At 40.3% G+C, this 22,211-nt stretch overlaps 1 protein-coding gene across 7 annotated transcripts in view; it reads right to left on the reverse strand.

Annotated features, from left to right (window-relative positions):
• The window catches only part of TPP2 (tripeptidyl peptidase 2), a 68,263-nt gene that overhangs the window by 37,028 nt on the left and 9,024 nt on the right, over nucleotides 1-22,211 (reverse strand). For all 7 annotated transcript variants that reach the window (XM_040487116.1, XM_040487115.1, XM_040487114.1 and 4 more), the window contains exons 3-9: nucleotides 15,247-15,342; nucleotides 13,152-13,256; nucleotides 11,026-11,150; nucleotides 7,704-7,867; nucleotides 4,446-4,600; nucleotides 3,765-3,841; nucleotides 1,632-1,759 (exon numbers count right to left, since the gene is read on the reverse strand). In XM_040487116.1, the coding sequence (XP_040343050.1) occupies nucleotides 1,632-1,759; nucleotides 3,765-3,841; nucleotides 4,446-4,600; nucleotides 7,704-7,867; nucleotides 11,026-11,150; nucleotides 13,152-13,256; nucleotides 15,247-15,342 (850 nt within the window). The remainder of the gene's footprint in view (nucleotides 1-1,631; nucleotides 1,760-3,764; nucleotides 3,842-4,445; nucleotides 4,601-7,703; nucleotides 7,868-11,025; nucleotides 11,151-13,151; nucleotides 13,257-15,246; nucleotides 15,343-22,211) is intronic.

Here is a 22,211-nt window from a genome sequence, read left to right on the forward strand (position 1 = left end):
CCCCTCCCCCGAAATGGCTGTAAAAACAAGCAAACAGCAGAGACATTAACATGCTTCGGTGTTTCAGATAAATGTGTAAAGGCAGACTAGTCACAAAGACTCTAAATTCATAGATCTATAGGGATCAAACTCAGTTTCCTCATTCTAGAAATCTGGAAACAGGGCCTCAAGAGGGCTGAAAAAAATTTACTAAGCTCACAGGGACTGGTGGAGAAAGACTTACAATCCCGGTCCACCAGCTCCTAATTCTTCTTTATAGCAAACACAGACACAGAGTAGAAGACTGGATAAAATAGGTGAGTTAACAGGATTTAGGTTAACAATGCAGACACACAAAACTGTAATCACTTTGTAAAATTTAGTTTACAAATTTCTAGTGAATCTGGGGATAGATAAGAACATGACAAAATACTGAGTATTGTGGGAGAATAGTGTATTTTGATCTGTAGGTACCTTTCAGACCTATTTGGTTTCATTTTATTTAAAATATCTCGAGAACTAAAATACAAAGGACAGATCACTGGTAGGTACTGTTGTCTCAACACAGGATTTAACAGAATTACTGAACCAAGAAGTTTTAAATCATACAAAATAAGCTATACCTTGCTTGAGATTTAAAAAAAAAATTTTTAAAGGACTAGTTTCTAAACTTTGATACCCAGATATTACTATGTATCGATAACATCTACAGTAACTGTATGCCTTTAGTAACAACTATAATATGTATCTATTCAAGCAGTTATTGATGTATACACCAGAAAAATTATTTGGGACCAAACAGTTTCTACTGTCATGCATCCAATTACAAATGCTAAGAGGTATAAGCCTTATAGTGGTCTCAATGTGAAAGTAAAGAAAATAATTCCAGATACCACTTACTACCTATTTGTTCTCTCGTTTCATCCTCCTCATTCATGCCTCACATTAAAAAAAACAAAACAAAACAGGGGGAGGGTGTTATGTTCTGTGGGTGTTTTCACACAGGTTGGCAGCTACAGCTAATTTTACCACTTTAATATTATGAGCACAACTCATTTTGATTTCCCTTAATTCTTCTTGTTGACAGGCATTTTTTCCCCTCCAAGGACAGCGAAACAAACAACTGAGTGCATCACATCCGACAGACCAAGTAGCGGGAAGGAAGTCACATTCATGGAATAAATGTGTTTCAACTGCTCTTATTAATAAAGCTCCCTTTCTCAACATCTGACTATTCCTGTATGTCCCACAAGAAATGAAAAGGAGGAAACTACACTAAAATTAGCCGCCACACACCGTAAATAAAAAGTGAAGCAAGCATCTGTGTTTACGTTGTTCCCTCAGTCTGGAAAACCCTTCCCTTGCTCATTTCTGCTCACTGAAATCCTCGCTGCCACACTTCAGAAAGCCTCACCTAAATTCTCAAATCAGAAGCAACTGCACTTCTGTGAGCCCCGGCTGTGCCTGTACTTTCCATAAGCCACTCAATGCAGTCGCCTTCGAACCAGCGGGTCTGGCTACACCTGTGCTTCCTGAGGGCACACGCGGGAGGTTCCCGGTGTCTTGCATGCAGTAGAGATGCGATTAACATCACATTCACTGAGGGGTTTGCTGGCTTGTTCTTAAGCCCAGCTCTGAAACGGGAAACTAACCTATTACACTCGATGTAGTTCCACCGGGACAACCGACGGTAGAAAGGCACGGACCGTTATTTCCAGCACTGGAAACGTAAATTATGTTATGCTTCCACACTGCTTCACTGATGACTTCACAAATTCTCCTGAGAGAGAGAGAGAGAGAGAGAGAGAGAGAGAGAGAGAGAGAGAGAATTCCTTTGGACATAGAAAACTGTCCCACTTTTCAAAAAAATGTCTTAGTATACTGTGAAGATGTTTTCAAATATGGCGTACATAGAAACCAAACTAGAATATGGGTTCCAAGTAGTAGACCTCAAACAGTGGCTACAAGAAGGCGTGCATGAAAATCACTCGGGGGACGTTCTCAAACTATATGTGCTTAGCCTTATTCCCACTGTTTATAACACCCCACACTGTTCGAATGCAGGGCAAGTAACCCGTGGCACACCCAGCCCCAGAACGCCGGAACACGACATGGCCAGTCCAAGCGGCACACCCCAGCTGGGTCTCAGCGTAAGGAAGGAGTCGTGAGACCGCGGTAAACGGGGAAGAGTGCTAGACACGACGGTGAATAGATGGAGGGACAATAAACCCAAAGGACCAAAAGCAAACACTGAAATACAGGCAGGGATTGGATCAGACGGTGGGGCAACAGGCAGCTGGACTCCCACCTCCCCTTAAAATGATCTGGTCAGAAGTGACTCCTCAGGGGATTCCTATGCAGATCTATGAGCAGTGGCAAAGATGAAAGGGAACCGGGCAAGAGGAAGAACTTAAGAGTAAGATTTAAAATAAAGAATCTGGCGAGAACTTGACAGCAAACAAGAAGCAAACTGGTATTAAATAAAAGAAACGAAGTTAGACAGTTGGGGAAATGCAGGAAATGGAAAAAAGGCGTAGGGCCAAGACGCAATAATCACCGGGTACGAGGGGAAGAGTATCAGGGAAAGGTGGCTTTAATAGGATGAAGGTCAAACAAAGGAAGAGAGAAAGAAACACACTTAGGTGAAAACGGTACTGAAGCAAGAGAAGAAGGCAAGATTACATTCAGGAAAGAAATGAGCACGACAGGGTGACTGTTACGGCGGTGGGGCGGGGAGGGACGTGTCACAAGAAATCTAATACTGGTTATCTGAGAAAATTACGTTGCTTGAGGACAGTAAACCAGGCTCGGTAAAATTTTCCTTTTGGTAGGGCTTTATGAAAGAGCTTCAGACACTGGGTGACATGTAGATATGGATGGGCTGGTGATGGGAATGGGGGAGAGGTGATGACTAGGTAAGTAAACACTTTAAATAATTTCAAAGTTATTACCCTGGGGGGAATAAAAGGTGAGGTAACAGACCAAGGCTGAGCCACTGGATTTGGCAGCAGGAAGACACCAATGCACAGAAAGGCAGGAAGACCCGGGACACGTGTCAAAATGTGCTGAGGAGCCTCAGAAATGGTGAATACACACCATTAACCAAGTTTTGCTGGAGGAGTGAGGGAAAGCAGTGTGAAATGAAGAGATCCGTCTGTTTCAAAGGCAGCAGATTCTAGAGCGTGCCTGTGGAGTGGTATTAATCCAGGAAAGAAGAGGGATGTTACGGGAGTTTTTAAGGAGAGGGGAAATGGGAACCACACAGCAAGTGCTTGAGGGACTTCTGACCCCGGGCACTTCATTTACTACAAGAAGGGAAGGCAGAGGGGCTGGGGTCAGGGTAGGCTGCAGGAAGGACAGGAGTCCCCTCTCAGGGCTTTTATCGTCTCTGGGAAAGGAAGAGGTGAGAACATCAGCTGAGGGAAGAAAGGAAGGGTCGCTGAAGGTCTCTGAAGAGAATAGACGGTGTCGACAGCCATGCAGGCCACGTAAGAGTACATGCAGATGATCAAAGGTGACGCTGAGTGACCGAGATGCACGGTCTATGTTCCGTCAGGTAAGCACACTGTTTGGGAACGCGGAAGTGCAGCAGTGGACAGGTGGGCCAGCGGGTCTCGGCAGCTGGGAGGGAATGACCACGGGGGCCAGGTGCCCACGAGACCCGCCCTTATTACCGAGCCAGGGGACTGCCCGGTTTCATCTGTGGCGTGCCACCCAGGCACAGAAACATCTAATGCTCTTCGTCGGCTCGAGCCTGTGGCTCATGAGCGCCTGAGAACACTCACCCAGAATTTGGCCAGTGAGTAGCTTCTCCATAGCTGTAGTTGACAAGATCACACTTATGATTGATGACTTCTATCATCTATTAAAAAGATGAAGAGTCTAGTTGAGGCAGCAATTTACAGAAAGACTGACCAGTAAAATAGAGGCATGGACTCAACCAATCATATTCTACTTCCACTTCCGTTCTACTTTGAAGCTGAAAAACTTAAAGGGTAGGTGGAGACACAGTATAGTAAGTAGTCAATAAAAACACAACTAGCAGGTGCAGAATGGAATGGTTCTGACTGAATTCTAAAATCACTGAAGTTCAAGTAAAATCTAATCCATACGTTAAAATGAAATGCAGACTATGAGTTCAATTCTTCCTAGACCAATGGAGCAAGCTGGTGAAAAGGTCTGTTTGGGGTTTTTAAAGTATCTCAAAATAGTGTGTCAGGGGGCTTAATGGAAATGAAAAGTAAAACATAAATAATATTTTCGTATTTTCCAAAAAATTTTATCGAGTAATTTTTAATAAAAATAATTTAAAACTGAAATAAGCATTTTTGCTTCTTAAAACCAAGTCCTATATACCAAATACAGTCTAAGGTATTCCTAGTGAATTGAAGAACACTTCATAAGACTAAAAATATCCAAGACTATCCATCGTTAATCTTCTAAATCAACACCTCACAAACACTCACAGCTCTTATGAGGCCCGTGCCTGTTTCCATTGTGCTTAGTCTTGTATCGCCAATCTTGATTGAAAGAATTTGAGCACCGGGAGCTACACCACTCCGTTCAGGTTCTTCAGGAAAATGCCCAGCAGCTATACTAGCTACGTGTGTCCCATGAGCTCCTACAGGCAGCAAGAGGGGAAGATGACAAAATATTTTCATGGGTTCCAAGTTTTAAGCATTCAATTTATGTATTAAGCATAAAATAAAATAATCTAATAAAAATACTCTCACTTGAACATCTAATTGTATACTATCATCTTAAATCTCTTCTCAATAATTTATAAAAAAGTGAAACCTTGAATTACTCTGCTACCCTGGATTCTATCCTGTCCATTGAGAACAAGATCCAAGTCTCAAAGGTGAGAAAGTATCTGCGATACATACAGCTGACAAAGAGTTTAAATCCATATTATCTTTCAGATCCGAGAGAAAAATGGGTAAAACACTTGAAAAGCATTTCACAAAAGATGATAACCAAATGTCAAATAAATATACGAAAAGATGTTCAACTTCATGAGTCATCTGGAAAGTGCAGTTCAAAGCCACAATGAGAGGGCAGGTGGGTGGCTCAGTCAGTTGAGGGTCCAACTTCGGCTCAGGTCATGATCTCGTGGTTTGTGAGGTAGAGCCCCAGATCAGGCTTGCTGTTAGCAAAGAGCCCACTTTGGATCCTCTGCTCCTCTCCCTTCTCTTTCAACTCTTCCCCCACTCACACCCTTTTTCTCAAAAATTAAAAAAAATAAATAAACCTTTAAAAAAAAAAAGCCACAATGAGATATACCTCAGCATACCTTTCAGAATGGCTAAAACTTTATGGCTGACAACAGCCACACACTACTGGCAGGATATAGACCAGCATTACAGAAAGCTGAACACAGGAATACCCTACAATCCAGGAATTCTACTTCCAGCTATACACCCAACACAAATGCGTGCACATGTACACTAAAAGATACGTGCAAAAACATTCACGGTGGCATTGCTTGCAAAATTCAAAACCTGAAATAACCCCAAGATCCATCAATGGTAAATGGATACAGTATATTAATGAATTGAATATCACACAGCAATAAATACTAAACTACTTTTTTTAAAGTTTATTTATTAATTTTGAGAGAGACAGTGCAAGCAGGGGGGTGGGGAAGAGAAAGGGGGACAATCTCAAGCAGTTCTGCACTGCCAGTGCAGAGTTCGACGTGGCTCAAACCCATGGAACTGTCAGATCATGACCTGAACCAAAATCAAGAGTCAGATGCTCAACCGACTGAGCTACCAGGTGCCCCATTATCAACTACTTCTAAACACTAGGAGATGAAGCACACAAAAATAAGGTTGCTCTAAAGAAACCACATACGAAAGGATATATACTGAATAATCTCATTTATATAAATGGAAACACATTATGTTAGACTGAACTAAGTGAAAGTGCCACTATTTAATCATTTCTGACCTATAAAAACAGCAATAATGGATGGTTCAATCTAATGCGGTGATAAAAAAAAAAAAATCAGGACCATGGTTAACTCTAAGAGGATGCGTGTTTAGGAACAGACATGATGGGCTTCGACAATGTTTTATTTCTTGATGTGTTTACGCAGAAGTGTCCCCTTTGTGGACCCAATATTACCCATTCTTCCTTTCTCATTTTTCCCAATTAAAAATAGGGAAGCTTGGGGCATCTGGGTGGCTCAGTCGGTTAAGCATCCTACATTTGATTTTGGCTCATGATCTCACAGTTGTGAGACTCAATCCTGCGTTGGGCTCTGTGCTGGGATGGAGCCTGCTTGAGATTTTCTCTCTCTCCCTCTCTCTCTCCCTCCATTCCCCTCCCCCACTCTCACATGCACTCTCTCTCTCAAAAAAAAGGGGAAGCTAGATTTTAATGTAATCCCCCCCACCCCTGCTCCCCCCAAAAACACCTGACATCACCACTTACAAGTCAGAGCATCTAAATGTCATAGGAGGCTGACTACACCACATGTGCACAAGAATGTGGAGCTGTTGAGCCCTCGCACCCCGCTGGTGGAGTATAAAAGGGCACAGCTACTGTTTCTTAAAAGGTTAAACATATTTACCATACCCAACTGGTTTGTCTAGATACCAGTCCAAATTAAACAAAAACATATTTGCACAGAGACCTACACACCAGTGTTGGAAAAATCTGAGTGTCCACCAGCAGGTGAGTGGGTAAGTCAGTCCTGGTGTATCCACACAATGAGCCACTACTCAGTGATAAGGAATTAGCTATTTATAACCATAATATGGGTGGATTTCATACCAGAACTATTCTACTTCTATAAAATTCCAGAAAACACAAAGTATCTGCACTGACAGAAAGCAGTCCAGTGGCTATATGGGGCGGGTGCATCAGGGTGGATTACGAAGGAAGACAAGTAGACTGGGAGGGGTGATAGATATGTCCATTACCTTGACAGTGGCGATGGCTTCCTAGGTGTACATGTCTATCAAAACTTATCAAATTGTGTATGTATGTGCAGTTTATTGTACTTCAACTATAATTCAATAATACTGTGAGAGGGGGGTAAGAAAGGGTTAAAGCTATCCTGGCTCCCTTCCTAGAAGTAACCACTATGTAGAAGCTGGTGTAGATTCTTCCCATCTGTATTTTTATCATACAAACACATACACCCATGAACACTGTGTGGTATTATTTGGCATGTTTTACAATTTCACACAAATGTTTTATCAATATATTTTTATTTAAAATTTATGTATTTGAGATTTATGAATACTGGTATATGTAGATTTATTCATTTTGCTATATAATAGTCCCCAACAATATACAGTTTTAAACAAACTTTTTTGTCCATGGGTATATGGATAGTTTCCCACTTCTTTGAAATTACACAGAGTGCCACATGAGGATCTTTTTACCCGACTCTGTACTTGGTGAACTGCTCAAGAGTCAGCAACACAGAAGTAAAATTCCTTCCAAAAGAATTTTCATAAGATGAATTATGTTGGGTGTTTTTTTTTGTGGCTGGACTACACCTGTATTCTTGGAATAGATCCTACATGGTTACAACTTTAAAGAAAACAACACCTTGCCAGGGAATCAAATCCCATTTATTATCATACACCTAGTTCTTTAGGTGGAATCTCTAAGTTAAATTCTCTATAAGGCTTCTTCTTGGCTACAGAAATTTATCACCTTACCACGTTACAAGTTTATCTCTAGTTACCAAATCGGAAACAAAATACCTCCACTGGTCACAATGGACAGCAGGTTTCCATCGTCATATATGTTAACAGAGTAATTTAACATCTCCGCTGTGCCAAAAGAACCATATTCTTGGGCTTCTTTGTAGTTTCTCAACACGGTAGATTTACTCAAGTCCCCATCTTCATTCGAATCAATGCAGGCTCTGTAAATTGAGAATAGTGAAACTCATCTATTTTCTCGGCTTTCCAAAAATAATGTGGTATGGTCTATTAGGTACCTTCTTACTGCCCTGTTTTATGACAACAAACACAGTAACTGCCAGGTTTAGAGTCCTCTGTCTCAGAGTCATCAGTAACGATTAAGTAAGAAGCTTAAAGGAACCAGCCCTTAAATGAAGCCATGGATAAAAGGCTTTAGGAACAATGTCCATCACAAAAGTCCAGGGAGAAAACCATTTAACTACTTAAGAAACTTCACCAAAGCTTGGCCTAGAGTTTCAGACTAATTCAGGATGATCACGACTTACAGCCTAGGCCTTACTCCCTTCTTTTAGAATTGGCTTAATGAATCCAATGGCGTATGCAGGTTTCTTGACACTAGATGAACGACAAACTGCCTCATCCCCTCCCCACAGTTGTAACAGCCTCAGGCAAACATTTACTTTTTACAAACAGCATTTTCTACATAGTTTTATGGTTGTCCTGTCTGCTCTTTCCCCATTTTATTACCTCTGTAGTTTTTACAATATGTATTCCAAATACTACAAAATAGTCTGATTAAAACTAAATAAATCTAAAATAAAAGTCATAAGTGAATGCACATCATTTAAGGTCAATATTATGTTTTTAGCTATTAGGCCTTTGTGTGCATTTTCTAGATAAGAAGAATTGTGTTTTAACAAGCTAGAGTCAATCACAATTGCTACAATGAATTAATGGAAGCCCACTAGTACAGACAGGACATTTATTATAAATATTAAGGCATATATTTCATTAACAAACTTTGACAATTTAGACAGAAGGATCTCTGAAACTGTTTGTTTTTATGTATACCCAATCAGTGTGCGGCTAAAATGATTTATGGCATTTCAAAAAAAGACATACAGTAGAGCAAGACAGAGGAGACTGAACACTAATGGAAATGAGCAAGCAGGAAACAAGTAGCATGTCAAATGGAATCTGGACTGAGGTCAACAGGTAAAACGTATGCCACCAAATCCTATTTGCCAAAACAGTAACACCTGGGGTTCTTAAAAGTTACAGATGTAACTGGCCAGTTCTCCATCCCGGCAATCATCTCGGAAGTCCTGCCCCATTTTCATCCGGCCCATGAAACATTCTACATCCCTGGAAGTCTCTCCATCTCCTCTGGACCTTTTCCTGGACCTTTAACCCCTGCCCCTTCCCTGTCTGCTAACTTGAGCTGATCCTTCAATAAAATCTTTCTTGATGCTTCCTGGACGGGCTCAGATGTTCTCACACTGGCTTTCACAGAGTCTGGAGTCCACGGAATAGCTTCTTTAGAGTCTACCTGGCACGAAGAAAAGTACTCAAATATTTGCCCAATGATGAAAGAATGAATGAATCAACATCTTTGACAACATTCTCATAGCAAATACAGTGACACATTCCAAAAATCAGTTTCTTGTAACCACCGTCAACATGCAGTGACTCAACACTTCAAGCACCATATCAAAATATCAACATAAAACTGAGTGACTCCCCTAAGTAATTCCACAGAGGCCAAGTATGCATATTGGTGCAGGGTATAACTTTCTGAAGGTGGTTGGCTCAGTTCAAGGAACAGGTGTTAGCATACCAGAAAGGGAACATGGAGATGAGGTTCACGGATAGGATTAGAGTACTTGTGGAAGGTGGGGGGCAGGAAAGGGGGCATGGGTTATAAATTCCTGGACATTTTTAATACATTTCTTCATCCTATCCTCTATGAAAAAAGTCCACAGCTTTCATCCAACTCAAAGGAAACCTGAGAAAACAAGGTCAAAAACCACTGAAAAGAAACCAACTAACAGTTCTTTCCTTCAAGTAATCTTCTGTAAACAGTTTTCTCAACAGAGAGTGACTGAGTTTGACCCTGTACATCCTGACGAATACTTAAGAGTATGGTTCTATTGGATTCCCTGCTACGGGTAGTGATATGGGTTCAACAGTGGAAGTGTGGCAGGAGGAGGGCAGATTTGACAGTCTGTAGAAACAAAAACCAAGGCACTTAAGGTCATTTTACCTCCCCTCAGAAGTGGCTGGCATTTTTGAAATGACAGTGCCAAGATTCGCCTTAGGTAATTTGGGGTCTCTAAGATTCTCCTCAAAAAATTCTGTGTCTAACCCTGAGATGGGGCAGGGAATCGAAGCCCTACACGGTATACAGTACGATGCAATCAGAAAAATTATTTCCAGTAGCACCTGAAACCACAATTCTGCTGCATTTTTCATTAATTATAACATTTTCTAAAGTGTTACTCCAGTGACTTCAGATTTTATTTCCTCTAAGTTTCATTTCCAACGCAAAAGTTCTAAAAGCTGTCTTAGAATAATGTCGACAAACCGTTGCATGGATCCCTTCCTTTATCAACTGCCTTAAGGACCTTGGAAACATATTTTCCTCAGGACAAAGTTGGCAGTGTTTTCAGTACATGCAGGAAACATTGGAACTGAACCACCTATTGTCCCACTACCCCATCCCTGCTAATATTAGAGTATTTCCTTCAGTCCCTGTCCAATATTTCCCACATACGCTCAGTTCTGTATCTAGTATTCTCTTGCAGTTACTTTCCAAACTGCCTAGCTCTGGTCAGGAACATTTCTATGTCTACCAATGATTAACCTGCTATTATCTGGTTAAGTTACTGTCTGGTTAATGAAACAAGCTTCTTTAAAACACACAAGGGGGGCGCCTGGGTGGCGCAGTCGGTTAAGCGTCCGACTTCAGCCAGGTCACGATCTCGCGGTCCGTGAGTTCGAGCCCCGCGTTGGGCTCTGGGCTGATGGCTCAGAGCCTGGAGCCTGTTTCCGATTCTGTGTCTCCCTCTCTCTCTGCCCCTCCTCCGTTCATGCTCTGTTTCTCTCTGTCCCCCAAAAATAAATAAACGTTGAAAAAAAATTTAAAAAAAAAAATAAAATAAAATAAAACACACAAGGGACAGGTTTAGCACCTAAAACACCAAGAAGTTCAAAGAGCTTATCCAAAACTACCCGAAAGCCAATTCGGCTCTCCAACAGTTTTGCTTAGGGATATTAATGTCATTTAAACCAATTCTCTGGACGGTTCTGAGAATTTAATGTTCTTCAGAGTAGATAAAAACAGCTTTAAGTGAAGATCTATATAATACATGACGTTTACCTCCAGGCTTCACCATCATGCCACACCAAGCAGTCATACACAGGGCCAGGATCACTGTATTTTTTCTCAAAAGAATTTAGCAATTCCACTTGACTTTGAAGTTCCTCCTTGATTAGTTTATTTGCCTAATCAATAAGAACATATATTAATATTAGTACATTTTGTGCTCTTGAAACACACAACATATTAACATGTAACCAAAGACACCGTGTGACCAACAGGAAAGCCATTTTACTCTGGAAAAATGTAAGAAATTTTTTTTATATCTATGCAACTTGTAGTTCAATTTAATGATGCAGATATTAATTAATATATTGAATACTTTAAAAATAATACTTCTTTTAGTCAATCTCTCATTTATTTATTCCATCCGCTTTGGGAAAGACACAGTGTTCCATGTTGATGGTATCATTTGACCAAGACCTATGTTAGTCACGTATCTATAATCTGCACAACTAATTTCCAAAATTAACTCTAAAATTGCTATAAAATAGGTTATCTATTGGCCTTTAGATTTTTTTTTAAATCAGGATTGTTTCCATTGAAATCTGTTTAAGAATCCAAATAAATAAGAGAAACCAAAAATTACCTTCTGTCTTTTAGAACATGCTAAACACATACTATATTCCTGACCTTGGACAGATAAGCTATTTAACCATTCTGATCCATCACCATGAGAACTGTCACACGCCAACTATTTTTGTTTAAACTACGTACTATGTTAGACTGCTCTACATTCACCTGAACAGTCCTACTGAATTAAAATGTAATTTCCATATGTTCCAAAAATCTGGTTACGCTTCATTTTTAGTTATTCAACATATTCAACATTTACTCCTCCTTAAAGGAAAAAAAACAATTATACAGACATTGTTGGTAAACAAAATCAAATGGATAATCAAATCTAGATCCCTCCTTTTATAAAGTTGACTTGATATGCGTACTGCCTGAAGTACAACACTTAATGTGACTAGTAAGAGGCTGAAGGACAAACAGTGACCTAACAGAAAATAATGCAGCTAAAGAGGGTGAATTACCCAATTAAAGGGGACGCTGTACACAGATTAAGTAAATGCAAGTTAAATGTGTACATAGATCTATTGAGGCCAGTAGTCCTCGCCCCTAACTACACATTAATTAAAGCTCCAGGGAGCTTTAAAAAAATGCCAGCCTTCCTCCAAGGCTTTGATTTAATTCCTCTCTAGGGCACAAAGCTCTTCATGTGATTCTAATCTGCACCCAGGGCTGACAACCACCAATACCATTCCACTTTTGATTAAGAAAAGGTACATGTATGCATTAAAAGAAAGATTCAGAAGGATAAACATCAGGTTGTTGGTACCACCCCTGGGGAGTGGCACTTTGGAAGCTCTTGCTTATTACTTTACACACCCATGTTATCCAAAAGTTTCTGCAACTAGCACGTGTTGTTTTCCTTATAAACCAAGACATTATCTTCATTAACTGATTAAAAGAAATGTAACAGCTATTTAACGATGTGAAATAATGGGAGCTCTCATATCCTTCTTGCGGGAATATGAACTGGAACTACCCCTTTACGACCCACCAAAGACATGCATGCGGCTACTACCCCTCTCTGACCCACCAAAGACATGCATGCGGCTACTACCCCTCTATGACCCACCAAAGACATGCACGCGAGAATGTTCAAAACAGCATCTTCCACAAGAGCCAAGAACTGAAAACAGAGTATTGATCTGCAGAATGCACGCATGGATTGTGGTGCATCCATCATAAGCAAGAGAAGTGAACAAACTCCTTCCACACTCACACATGGATGAATGTCGCAAACATAACACTGACTGAAAGTAGTGACGTGTAAAAGGACACACTGTATGATTCCGTTCTGCAAATTTAAAACAGGCAATGGTGGTTGCTTTTGGAGGAGGAAGGGAGCAATGATTGGGAAGAGGTATGGAAGGGAGTGTTCAATTTGTGGTAATTCATGAGAAGTTGTGAAAAATAAATGTGTAAATTGATTTCAGAATGAAAGAAAAATTACTAAAATTAAACAATTTAAAACTTGTGGAAAAAAGTCTGCCGATTCTCTGAGAACTGAAATATGGTTCTGTGGTAACATGTAAATAAAAGCCACTGGCACCAACTTGAGAAGGGCAATTGTTGGCAACATCAAATTCTTCTTGTTTTCTACAGGCTTCTGCAAGGGCCACCCTGTGAACAGGATCCCAGATTTTTTCCTTCCGTTCTTTCTGCAAGACAGAAAAGTTACCTTACAACGAGGTTGACAAATATCCAGGTAAACCTAGCCAGTCATTTATATATGGACCTAATTGTTATCAGTTGTGATGGTACACAATTTTCACACAGAGGCTAAAAAAATCATTTAGCATCAAGTTGATAAAGCAATGGGTCAATTACTAAAACTATTCACTACATGTGGGTTTTAAGAGAACACATTTACCACGGCACAACCAAATGTATTTTGAGAACATCGTATGTCCCAATTTCAGCCCATCCAAGGATCAATAACAGCATGTCAGGTAAAAAAACTGAATTCCCAGGCATTTACAATAAAAGCAAATACTACACGCTGGCCCTTAGGGAACTGAGGACTGCTTTAAGCCGTGCAGGCGGAGTACAAGAGTAAGACTGGCAGCAAGAGGGACATGCAGGCTTCCTAGACTTCCTCCCTTCCTGGCTTGTTTTTTTCCTGTCTTGGATTTGACAGGGTTCTTTGTTACTGAAATTGGTCTCACCTTCATCTCTGCTGTCTTTAACCCATAGTGCCACCCAGTGGAGGTCTGCTAGTTAAAAAAAAAATCCTTTCCAGTAAAACAATCAACTCCACTGAGCTAAGGAGGGGGTTGATATTAACTTACTCTATATTTGCATGTTAATTTGCATCTTATTGATACAACTGATTAAATTTAAGATAGTGCATAATACCGTTATGTGTACTTCAGCCTGAAATTTTAAAATCAATTAGTATCCAGTAAGTTATTTGCATTTTTTGTAACTTTATTTTTTGCAGAACGATGAGAATCAAATAAGTAAAGGTTATATATGCAACATGCTGAGTAGTTCTTATGGTTCACAGACCCCCTGGAGAAGCAAATAACAATGCTATGAGGAGATGAAACGTTCCATAGGTCTTACCCATCAGGCTCATTTTCAAGGATCACATCTTCTTTTGCAGTTGCAACTCTGAACCTGTATCAGCTACCAGTATTATAGCAATCTAATGAAGTGGTACTGGCAAATATGGGAGCCATGTGTTGCTACTTAGATTTAAATTTTTTTTTTAATTTTTTTTTCAACGTTTATTTATTTTTGGGACAGAGAGAGACAGAGCATGAACGGGCGAGGGGCAGAGAGAGAGGGAGACACAGAATCGGAAACAGGCTCCAGGCTCTGAGCCATCAGCCCAGAGCCCGATGCGGGGCTCGAACTCACGGACCGCGAGATCGTGACCTGGCTGAAGTTGGACGCTTAACCGACTGCGCCACCCAGGCGCCCCAGATTTAAATTTTAAAATATTACATACAATTAAATTTTCCTACTAGTCACATTTCAAGTTCTCAACAGCCACTTGTGGCCAGTGGCTGCCATGATGGACAGATACTGAACACTTCCATCATCACAGAAAGATTTACTCAGCAGCTCCGTTTTAAAGCAGACTCCTCCTCCTTCAATTTGCAATTCTTATTTCTCTAATGACAGACTTGTGTTTTCCACGCTTTAGCTGCTTTGGTCTGAGCAACCCTTTTCTTAGTACTGAATGATGACTAACTGGGATCAAGAAGCCTAGTTAAACGGTTAAGAAAAATGGGACAAATTATCATAGAAGCTACAGGACCAGGAATAAATAAGTCGGCCAGGGCTTTAAATCAACTTTAAACAGTCTTTAGCCTTTTGGAGATTAAAAAAAAAAAAAAAAAAAAAAAAGTCCTTCAAAACTCCAATGAAAGCTATATTCGAACTCCCAGAAAAACACAAATATACAAAAACTTGAATTTCAATGTATTCACAACATTCTCTAAACTTAGCAATGTATCCAAGATTAAGAATGGTGACTTTAAATGGGTAACATTCCACTGACCAGAACCTTTAAGCAGTCATTGTCTGAAAGGCTCCCGGTCTCCACAATAATTAAGAGTTAACAGGATCTTATGAAAAATGTTTTTCTTCAGTAGGAAAAAAATTTGAGAAAGAAGTCATTGATTCTAGACTGGACATTACCTGTATCCTTTCCTTGAGCGCCTTTGGATAGAAGTCATAGCCATTTTTAATGCCAATATGATATTTGCCTGAGGGATTTATCCAGCTCACAGGAATCTATAGAAAAAGAGCAAATTGTTGACTCACTAAATGCTTCCCAATTCCAATGATTTACTACTGGAGAGAAAGGTTATTTCACTTCTATCCTAATGGCTCAACTTGGATAAGCAAGGTTGTGTATTAGAGCAATATTTCTCATATTCTAAGATGCCACTTAATATCTCTCTGGAGTTTTTCTCATTCATAAGTAATATGTTTCACTCAGGATATCTTTCTTTTTCTTTCTAGAGAGAAAGCAGGGGCAAGGAAGAGGGCCAGAGGAAGAGAGAGAGAATCCTAAGTAGGCTCCATGCTCAGCCCAGAGCTCCACACAGGGCTCAATCCCACCACTGTGAGATCATGACCTGACCTGAAATCAAGAGTTGGGCACCTAACCCACTGAGCCACCCAGGCGCCCCAAGACCTCTGAATTACAATGTTTCATGGTCTATAAAGTGCTTTCAACATAAGCTACCTCATTAAACTGCTACAATCTTTAGTTCTCAAGCATCAAGGAAACCTCACCTCTCCCTCCCTTCTCAGACCTACTTACTGCCCAACTAGGGGCAAAGAGAAGCAGTTAACAGACCCTCTCCATGCTTAGATTTCCTGTTAAGAACTGCATTCTCTACAATCAACAGGGATAATGCCTAGATACTTAAAATGAGCTCTTTAAGAAAAAAGTTATATAAGATTACATTAATTATATATAACATCTTATAATAGTCTTTCTAAATATCTCAAAGTATTTAAAAATAACACTTAAAGCCTCTAATTAACAGAATGATGTAAACAGCATGCCCAGTGTACAAATGGAAAAAGCAAAGAAACAAAAAGAAATCACACTGCTTGCCCAAACCACAGGAAGGCTGAAAAGAAAGCTAGAATCTAGCTCTATCATGGAGACCAAAACATCCAGTGTAAAGATAAACCTGGCTGTGAATCCAAACTCTACCACTAACCAGAGTGGACCCACAGGTTCCTACTTCCTGGTGTGTAAAAGGAAAAAAATAAATAATCTCCACCTTATGATTTGCACAAATACACTGAACATCAACCAACTTCAAATGTCAATCAAGAACATGTGGAATGTTCACTCTCTTTGTAATCACAGGACCCCCTACACATTATTCAAATGTGTATAAAACACGAGGTTGAACTATCAACCACCCAGAGTTGGCTGACTCATGAGTTCTCACTCGGGTAGTTATCTGTAACTGGCTCACCCCTGGTCCCTCATCAAGTTAGTCCCCAGGAAAGAAACTTTTGGATGAAATTTTCTCACGACTGAATAGAGGAAAAAACCCACCATTCACAGCACTTCAAAGATCGACTTTTTAAAAGCCCGCATATGTCAGTAAACATTTCTGAATCGAATGGATGTCTGGAGTATATGATGGCATATAAACTGGTGCTTTTCATTCACAATTTACCAATCTCTTTTAGAGAACAGGAATTCTTAACTCTTAATGTTCCTGCAGCAGCCCTTGACATCACAACAATACAGTGTTGCAACAACAAAAAAAGTAATCCCTGGCTGGCAAATTCAAACACTATTTCATCACAGGTGTCCCACTACACAGGTCTTGTAACCCTAGGCTAGTGGCAACTTCTCGCACAAGGAGATTATAAAAGGCCGTGAAATGCCGAAGGATTAAACGGAGTGACTGACTGAAATAACAGCAAGATCAACAGGTGCGAACACGTATTTAACCACAATTACTTACAATATATGTAACGCAATAAAAATAATAGACATAATTTATATTTAATCATAAATGAGACCAAAATCTGCAGTGTCCACACAACCAGATACTTTTCAAATCACTACTATGTATTTTCCTCACAGTAAAGGCAGACTGGTTATTTATTAAAAATTCAACTACAAAAATCATAAATGTTATAATCACAGTTCTGCTATCTAGAGTTAACCAAATTTGAGTAAAGCTAACTTTATCCTATGAAGTAATTATGGAGTACGTCATTTTGCCTATTTGAGTATTTTATACACATGAACTTATTTTCGGTCTCTTTTAAGAATCCAAGCTTTATATTTTGACCACTTAAGTGGTTTCTTTAAAATGGTTTTATTACATGGTAACTACTGTAGAACTAGAGACCTGCTCGCATGGAGTCAGGCGGCCAGCAGGGGGTGCTCTCATGCACTACCACTCATGGAGGGGGACCTCGCGGGTGCACAGACTTTCCCATCCAGGCAGGAGGCAGTTTACTGCAAGGGGCGCTTCGTGTCCACCAGGCCTCCTGCCTTCGCCTCTTTCCTCTATATGAAATAGCAGTCCTCTCCTTTGTTCTGGGGACTTGTCTACGATTTTGCCAAAGGCTGCTCATTCCGGATTGCAGTTCTCTGCTATTCTGGAATAAACCCACTTTTGCTGGTAAATAACTGGCAGTTTTATTTTTAAGGTTAACACTGCAATGGAATAAGATCATTTTCATAAGAGAAACAGAATCTCTTTGATTACTAATTACACCTCTTTTCCCTGACTCTTTTAAGGGGATGCCTAATGAATTGAACATTTCCTTAACAAGCCAAATGTCATCATAAGTGTTAATGTCCCATTTTTATTTTATTTTTTAACTTCAAACTCTATGTCAGCCTTGTCAGCCTCATGGTCCTGCCAGCTATCACTGCATCTAAATATGGTGCCACATTTGGCCAAGTGATTCACTAGGCCTGGACTTTTTTACATATACATATATATATATATATATATATATATGTATATATAAGAATAAATATTGATGATTTAAAGACTGACTTCAAGTTAAATGTGGTAAATTTTAAAAAGCACTGTGCTCCATTCCAAATGGCTACTAAAGTTAGAATAAGCAAAATGAGGAAAAAAACATCCAAAGGACACAGAGAATTGGAAATGAGACTTTGAAGCTATATCACCCCACCGTGAAGGTTGCAAAGTAAAAGGCAACACTGAAAATTTGTGGGGAGATTATGGCAACTGGTCTTCAGATGGAAAAACAGATACAGCCTAAAATCAATACCAGCTGAATTCTAGAATAGGAAAAGAAACATGGCAAAAGTTTTTAGAAAATAATAGAGGAGAATACCTTCTTGATCTTGGGGTCAGGAAGGACATGCAAAGGTCATTAAGACATGAAAAACCCTAATCAAAAAGGCAAAGACTAATATCCAAATATATTAAATTTAACGACTTCTAGCTCTCAAAGGACACCGCCCAGAAAGTGAACACAGACATACAGAATGGGAGAAGACACCTGACCCACAGTCCATCACAGGACAGGTTCTCAGAATACATACGAAATTCTGCAAATTAGTAAGAAACACGACAACTCACTGGGGGAAGAGAGGGCAAATGGACTCGAACACGTACTTTCCAAGACAGGAAATCCTCATGTCTAATCAATATATAAAAAGGAGTTCAATCTTATTAGTAATTAGAGAATATGAATTAAAACCACAACATGATACACCTAGATTCCCCACATATTTGCAAAGATTTTAGCCTAAAAATACCAACTGTTACCAGTGTAGCTATCAAATTTCTTGCACACTGCTAGTAGAAATGCAGGTTAGTGCAAATACTTGGAAAATCTGTTTGACATCACCTAGTTAAGTTGTATCTCTAAGACTCAGCAATTCTAGGTATGCATCCTGGAGGTTATCTACACACATGTGCAAAAGATACATACACATGAATGTTCTCTGAAGAGCTGTTAGTGACTCCCAAACTGGAAACAACAGCTCATCCTCAGTGGAGTGGACAGAACTGGTATATACAAACCTCGGTATCTCCAACAGCAATGAAGTTAAACAACTTGTTACAACAGGCAACATCCTGGCTTGAGTGGCAAGAATCTTGCAAACAACTGATATAAAATGATACACAAATGAGGTCATTCATATAAAGTCCACAAACAGGCAAAACCAACAATATATTTCACGTATCCACACAGAGGTGGTAAAACTATAAAGCACAGAAATGATCATCACAAAAGTCCAAGTAGGTTGTGATCTGGGAGAACGCAGGAAGCTTCTGAGGTATGGTCATATTCTTTGTCCCATGTGGGCATCCACTTCAGTATTCATCAAGCTGTACATATGTGTTTTATGCACTTTCCTTTATGCCTGTACATTTCATCATAAAAGATTTTAAGCTTCTGTTCACTTTTTTGCTTCTACTTGCTGATAGGAGTTTCACTTTCCAAAGTAACTGACCACTAGTTTCTCAAGAAGGCCTAGGAATGGCCTCCTCAGAGAAAGAGATTATTGGAATGTTCAAAGCACTTAACCAGTAGTTCATCTCAAACAGGGAAAGCAAGACATTAACTGTCCACAGTTTATGGGTGATTTCGAAGAAGGTGAAATACAGCTATTTAATTCATCTTAAGGCATGGTCAAGTCAAAGAAACCCGAACACTTCGCTATGTTGCTAAGAACTGTGTGCTAAAGAGCTCTGAGAGATCCGAGCTAGCCAGAATACCAGCGACTGGTAACACTATTCTTTCTGATGTCCACTGCAAAGTATCTGAACACCTGCACTTCCTTGAAAGAAAACAAGCTGAACATGTATGTGAGTATGTTCTGTGTTCAGATAAAGAGCTAACACCAAGAAGACTGGTGGAAAGCCTGTATGAGGAACAATCAGACACCTGCTGCACATCCCATGTGCTGCCCAAACCTGACCAGCCAGTCAACTGGATGTTGAACCAGAGAGACATGGAAATGTCAGCTTTCTTAAGGGATTCACACAGCAGAGCGGAGAGGTGAGACATACCTAAGAGTCTGCAAGAGATCTCTCCAGGCACCTTTCCAGGCATGAGCCCCTGAGAGGCTTCTCTCCCTCTCCCCCAAACCCCAGGCCGAACTGGCCAAGTCCTCTTGGAGGTAAATGAGCATATCTCAATGGGAAAAAGTATGCCATATACTGCCACTTTGGAGTCTGTCACAATAGCATCACTGAGACCCACACCCCAAGGCCCTGCAAAGGCAGAGAGCACCTTTGTCCCCTTTAGGTGCCTTGTTAACCAAGAGACAGCCAGGGTAGCTAGACAGCTGGGGGAAAGCTCTCAGGTAGAAAGTAGAGCACAAGGAAGGGGGAGAGGTAGAGGGAGCAGGAGAAGAGGAGGAAGAAAAAGGGAAGAGGGAGGAGGGAACAGGAGGGTGAAGAAAAAGGAAGAGAAAGGGGAAAGGAGAATGGGAGGAAGAGGAAGGTAAGAGAGGATGAAGAAACTAGAAAAAAAATTTAGACAATATTCCCACATAAAATGTTGTATACCTGACACGAAGATATGCTCTGAGTGAACATGAACAGACTTGCATTTAAAAGTAATAGGCAAAAATTAACGATATTCAATGTGAGAGTTAGCAAAGAATACTAAGAAATCTCAGAAATCTCTCAGGAAGGAAAAAAACAAACACAAGCAATGAGGGTGGAAAAACATAAGAAAACTGGAAGATCAACTCAAGAGGTCCAATGTCCAACTAACAGGATTCCAGATAAAAGAACAGCAAAAACAGTGGAAGGAAGAACCCCAGAGACAATACCAGGAAACTTCTCAGAAACGAACGACCTGGAAAGTGAACTCTCTTCTTCCACACTGCTAATTCCACAGATAAAAATTCAAGAATTAAGAAGGGTATGTTACTTAAAACCCTGAAGAAAATGTAACATCAAAGACTTCCCTCTCGGAGAGTGGGAATCAGTGGTGAAAGGGGAGACGCAGGGCACCGCACTCGGCTTCTCCTGTTAGAAGCTGTGGACAAGCATTTGTCCTTTTAAATTCTGAAGACACATTGAATACAAAAAAAATTAAGTTAAAACCTCCTGCTATATTGATGGGCAGAGAATACTTAACAGTAGAGCTAAAGAAGTAGGTCATCAGGTTGGGAAAAGATTTAAGTAGTAATCTGTCGATTTTCTGATCTTATTTCCTACCATATACATGGTACATCCACTTCTGCCTTTGAGCACGAGTGGTATTATCAGTCCATGTGGTTTAAAGCATGGGCTATTACAGTTATTTAAAGTAAACAACTGAGTGGGTGCCTGGGTGGCTCAGTCGGTCAAGCGTCCGACTCTTGAATTCAGCTCAGGTCATGATCTCACAGTTCATGGGTTCGAGCCCCATGTCGGGCTCCACAATGTGCGGAGCCTGCTTGGGATTCTCTCTCTCTGCCCCTCCCCGGCTCGCTCTCTCTCTCTCTCTCTCATAAAATAAACTTATAAAACAACAACAACAACAATTGAGGACAAAACTTTACAGGATTCTAAATCTTTGGAACCTACTAGAAGCATTCCCTAATTTCCCAAAGAATGTAACTCACAGGAATCCCAATGTGTCTTCTCTGAAATATAGTCTAAATAACAACACAGACTTGGGGAAGGCAGGCAAAACCTCAGAATAGTGCAGATGTGCAGAAATTCCTTTCCCTCTAGTTTACAATCTTCCTTCCTTCCTTCCCTCCCTCCCTCCTTTCTTTCTTTCTTTCTTTTGGCAGATGGTGTCTTACCTCAGGCACCATAAGAAAATACCATAGAATACTGGGTAGCTCAAACACCAGAAATTTATTTTCTTAGTTCTGAAGGCTGGGGGCATGGGATTAGAGTGCCAGCATGGTCAGGTTCTGGGGAGACTCTTCCTAACTTGCAGGCACAGCATTCTCACTGTATTCTCACATGGTAGAGAGAGAGAGAGAGAGAGAGAGAGAGAGAGAGAGAGAGAACAGACTAATCCTGTCATGAGGGGCTCGCTCCCATGAGCTCATCTACCCCTAACACCATCTCCAAATACTACCAAATTGGGTGTCAGGGCTTCAACATATGACTTTTGGGGTCATACAAACAATTCAGTCCTGGATGTTAATGCCTGCTGTGTGCCTATGGTAG

Source organism: Herpailurus yagouaroundi, unplaced genomic scaffold (assembly GCF_014898765.1).
Source record: "Herpailurus yagouaroundi ecotype Mexico unplaced genomic scaffold, PumYag 164, whole genome shotgun sequence".
Lineage (NCBI taxonomy): Eukaryota > Metazoa > Chordata > Mammalia > Carnivora > Felidae > Herpailurus > Herpailurus yagouaroundi.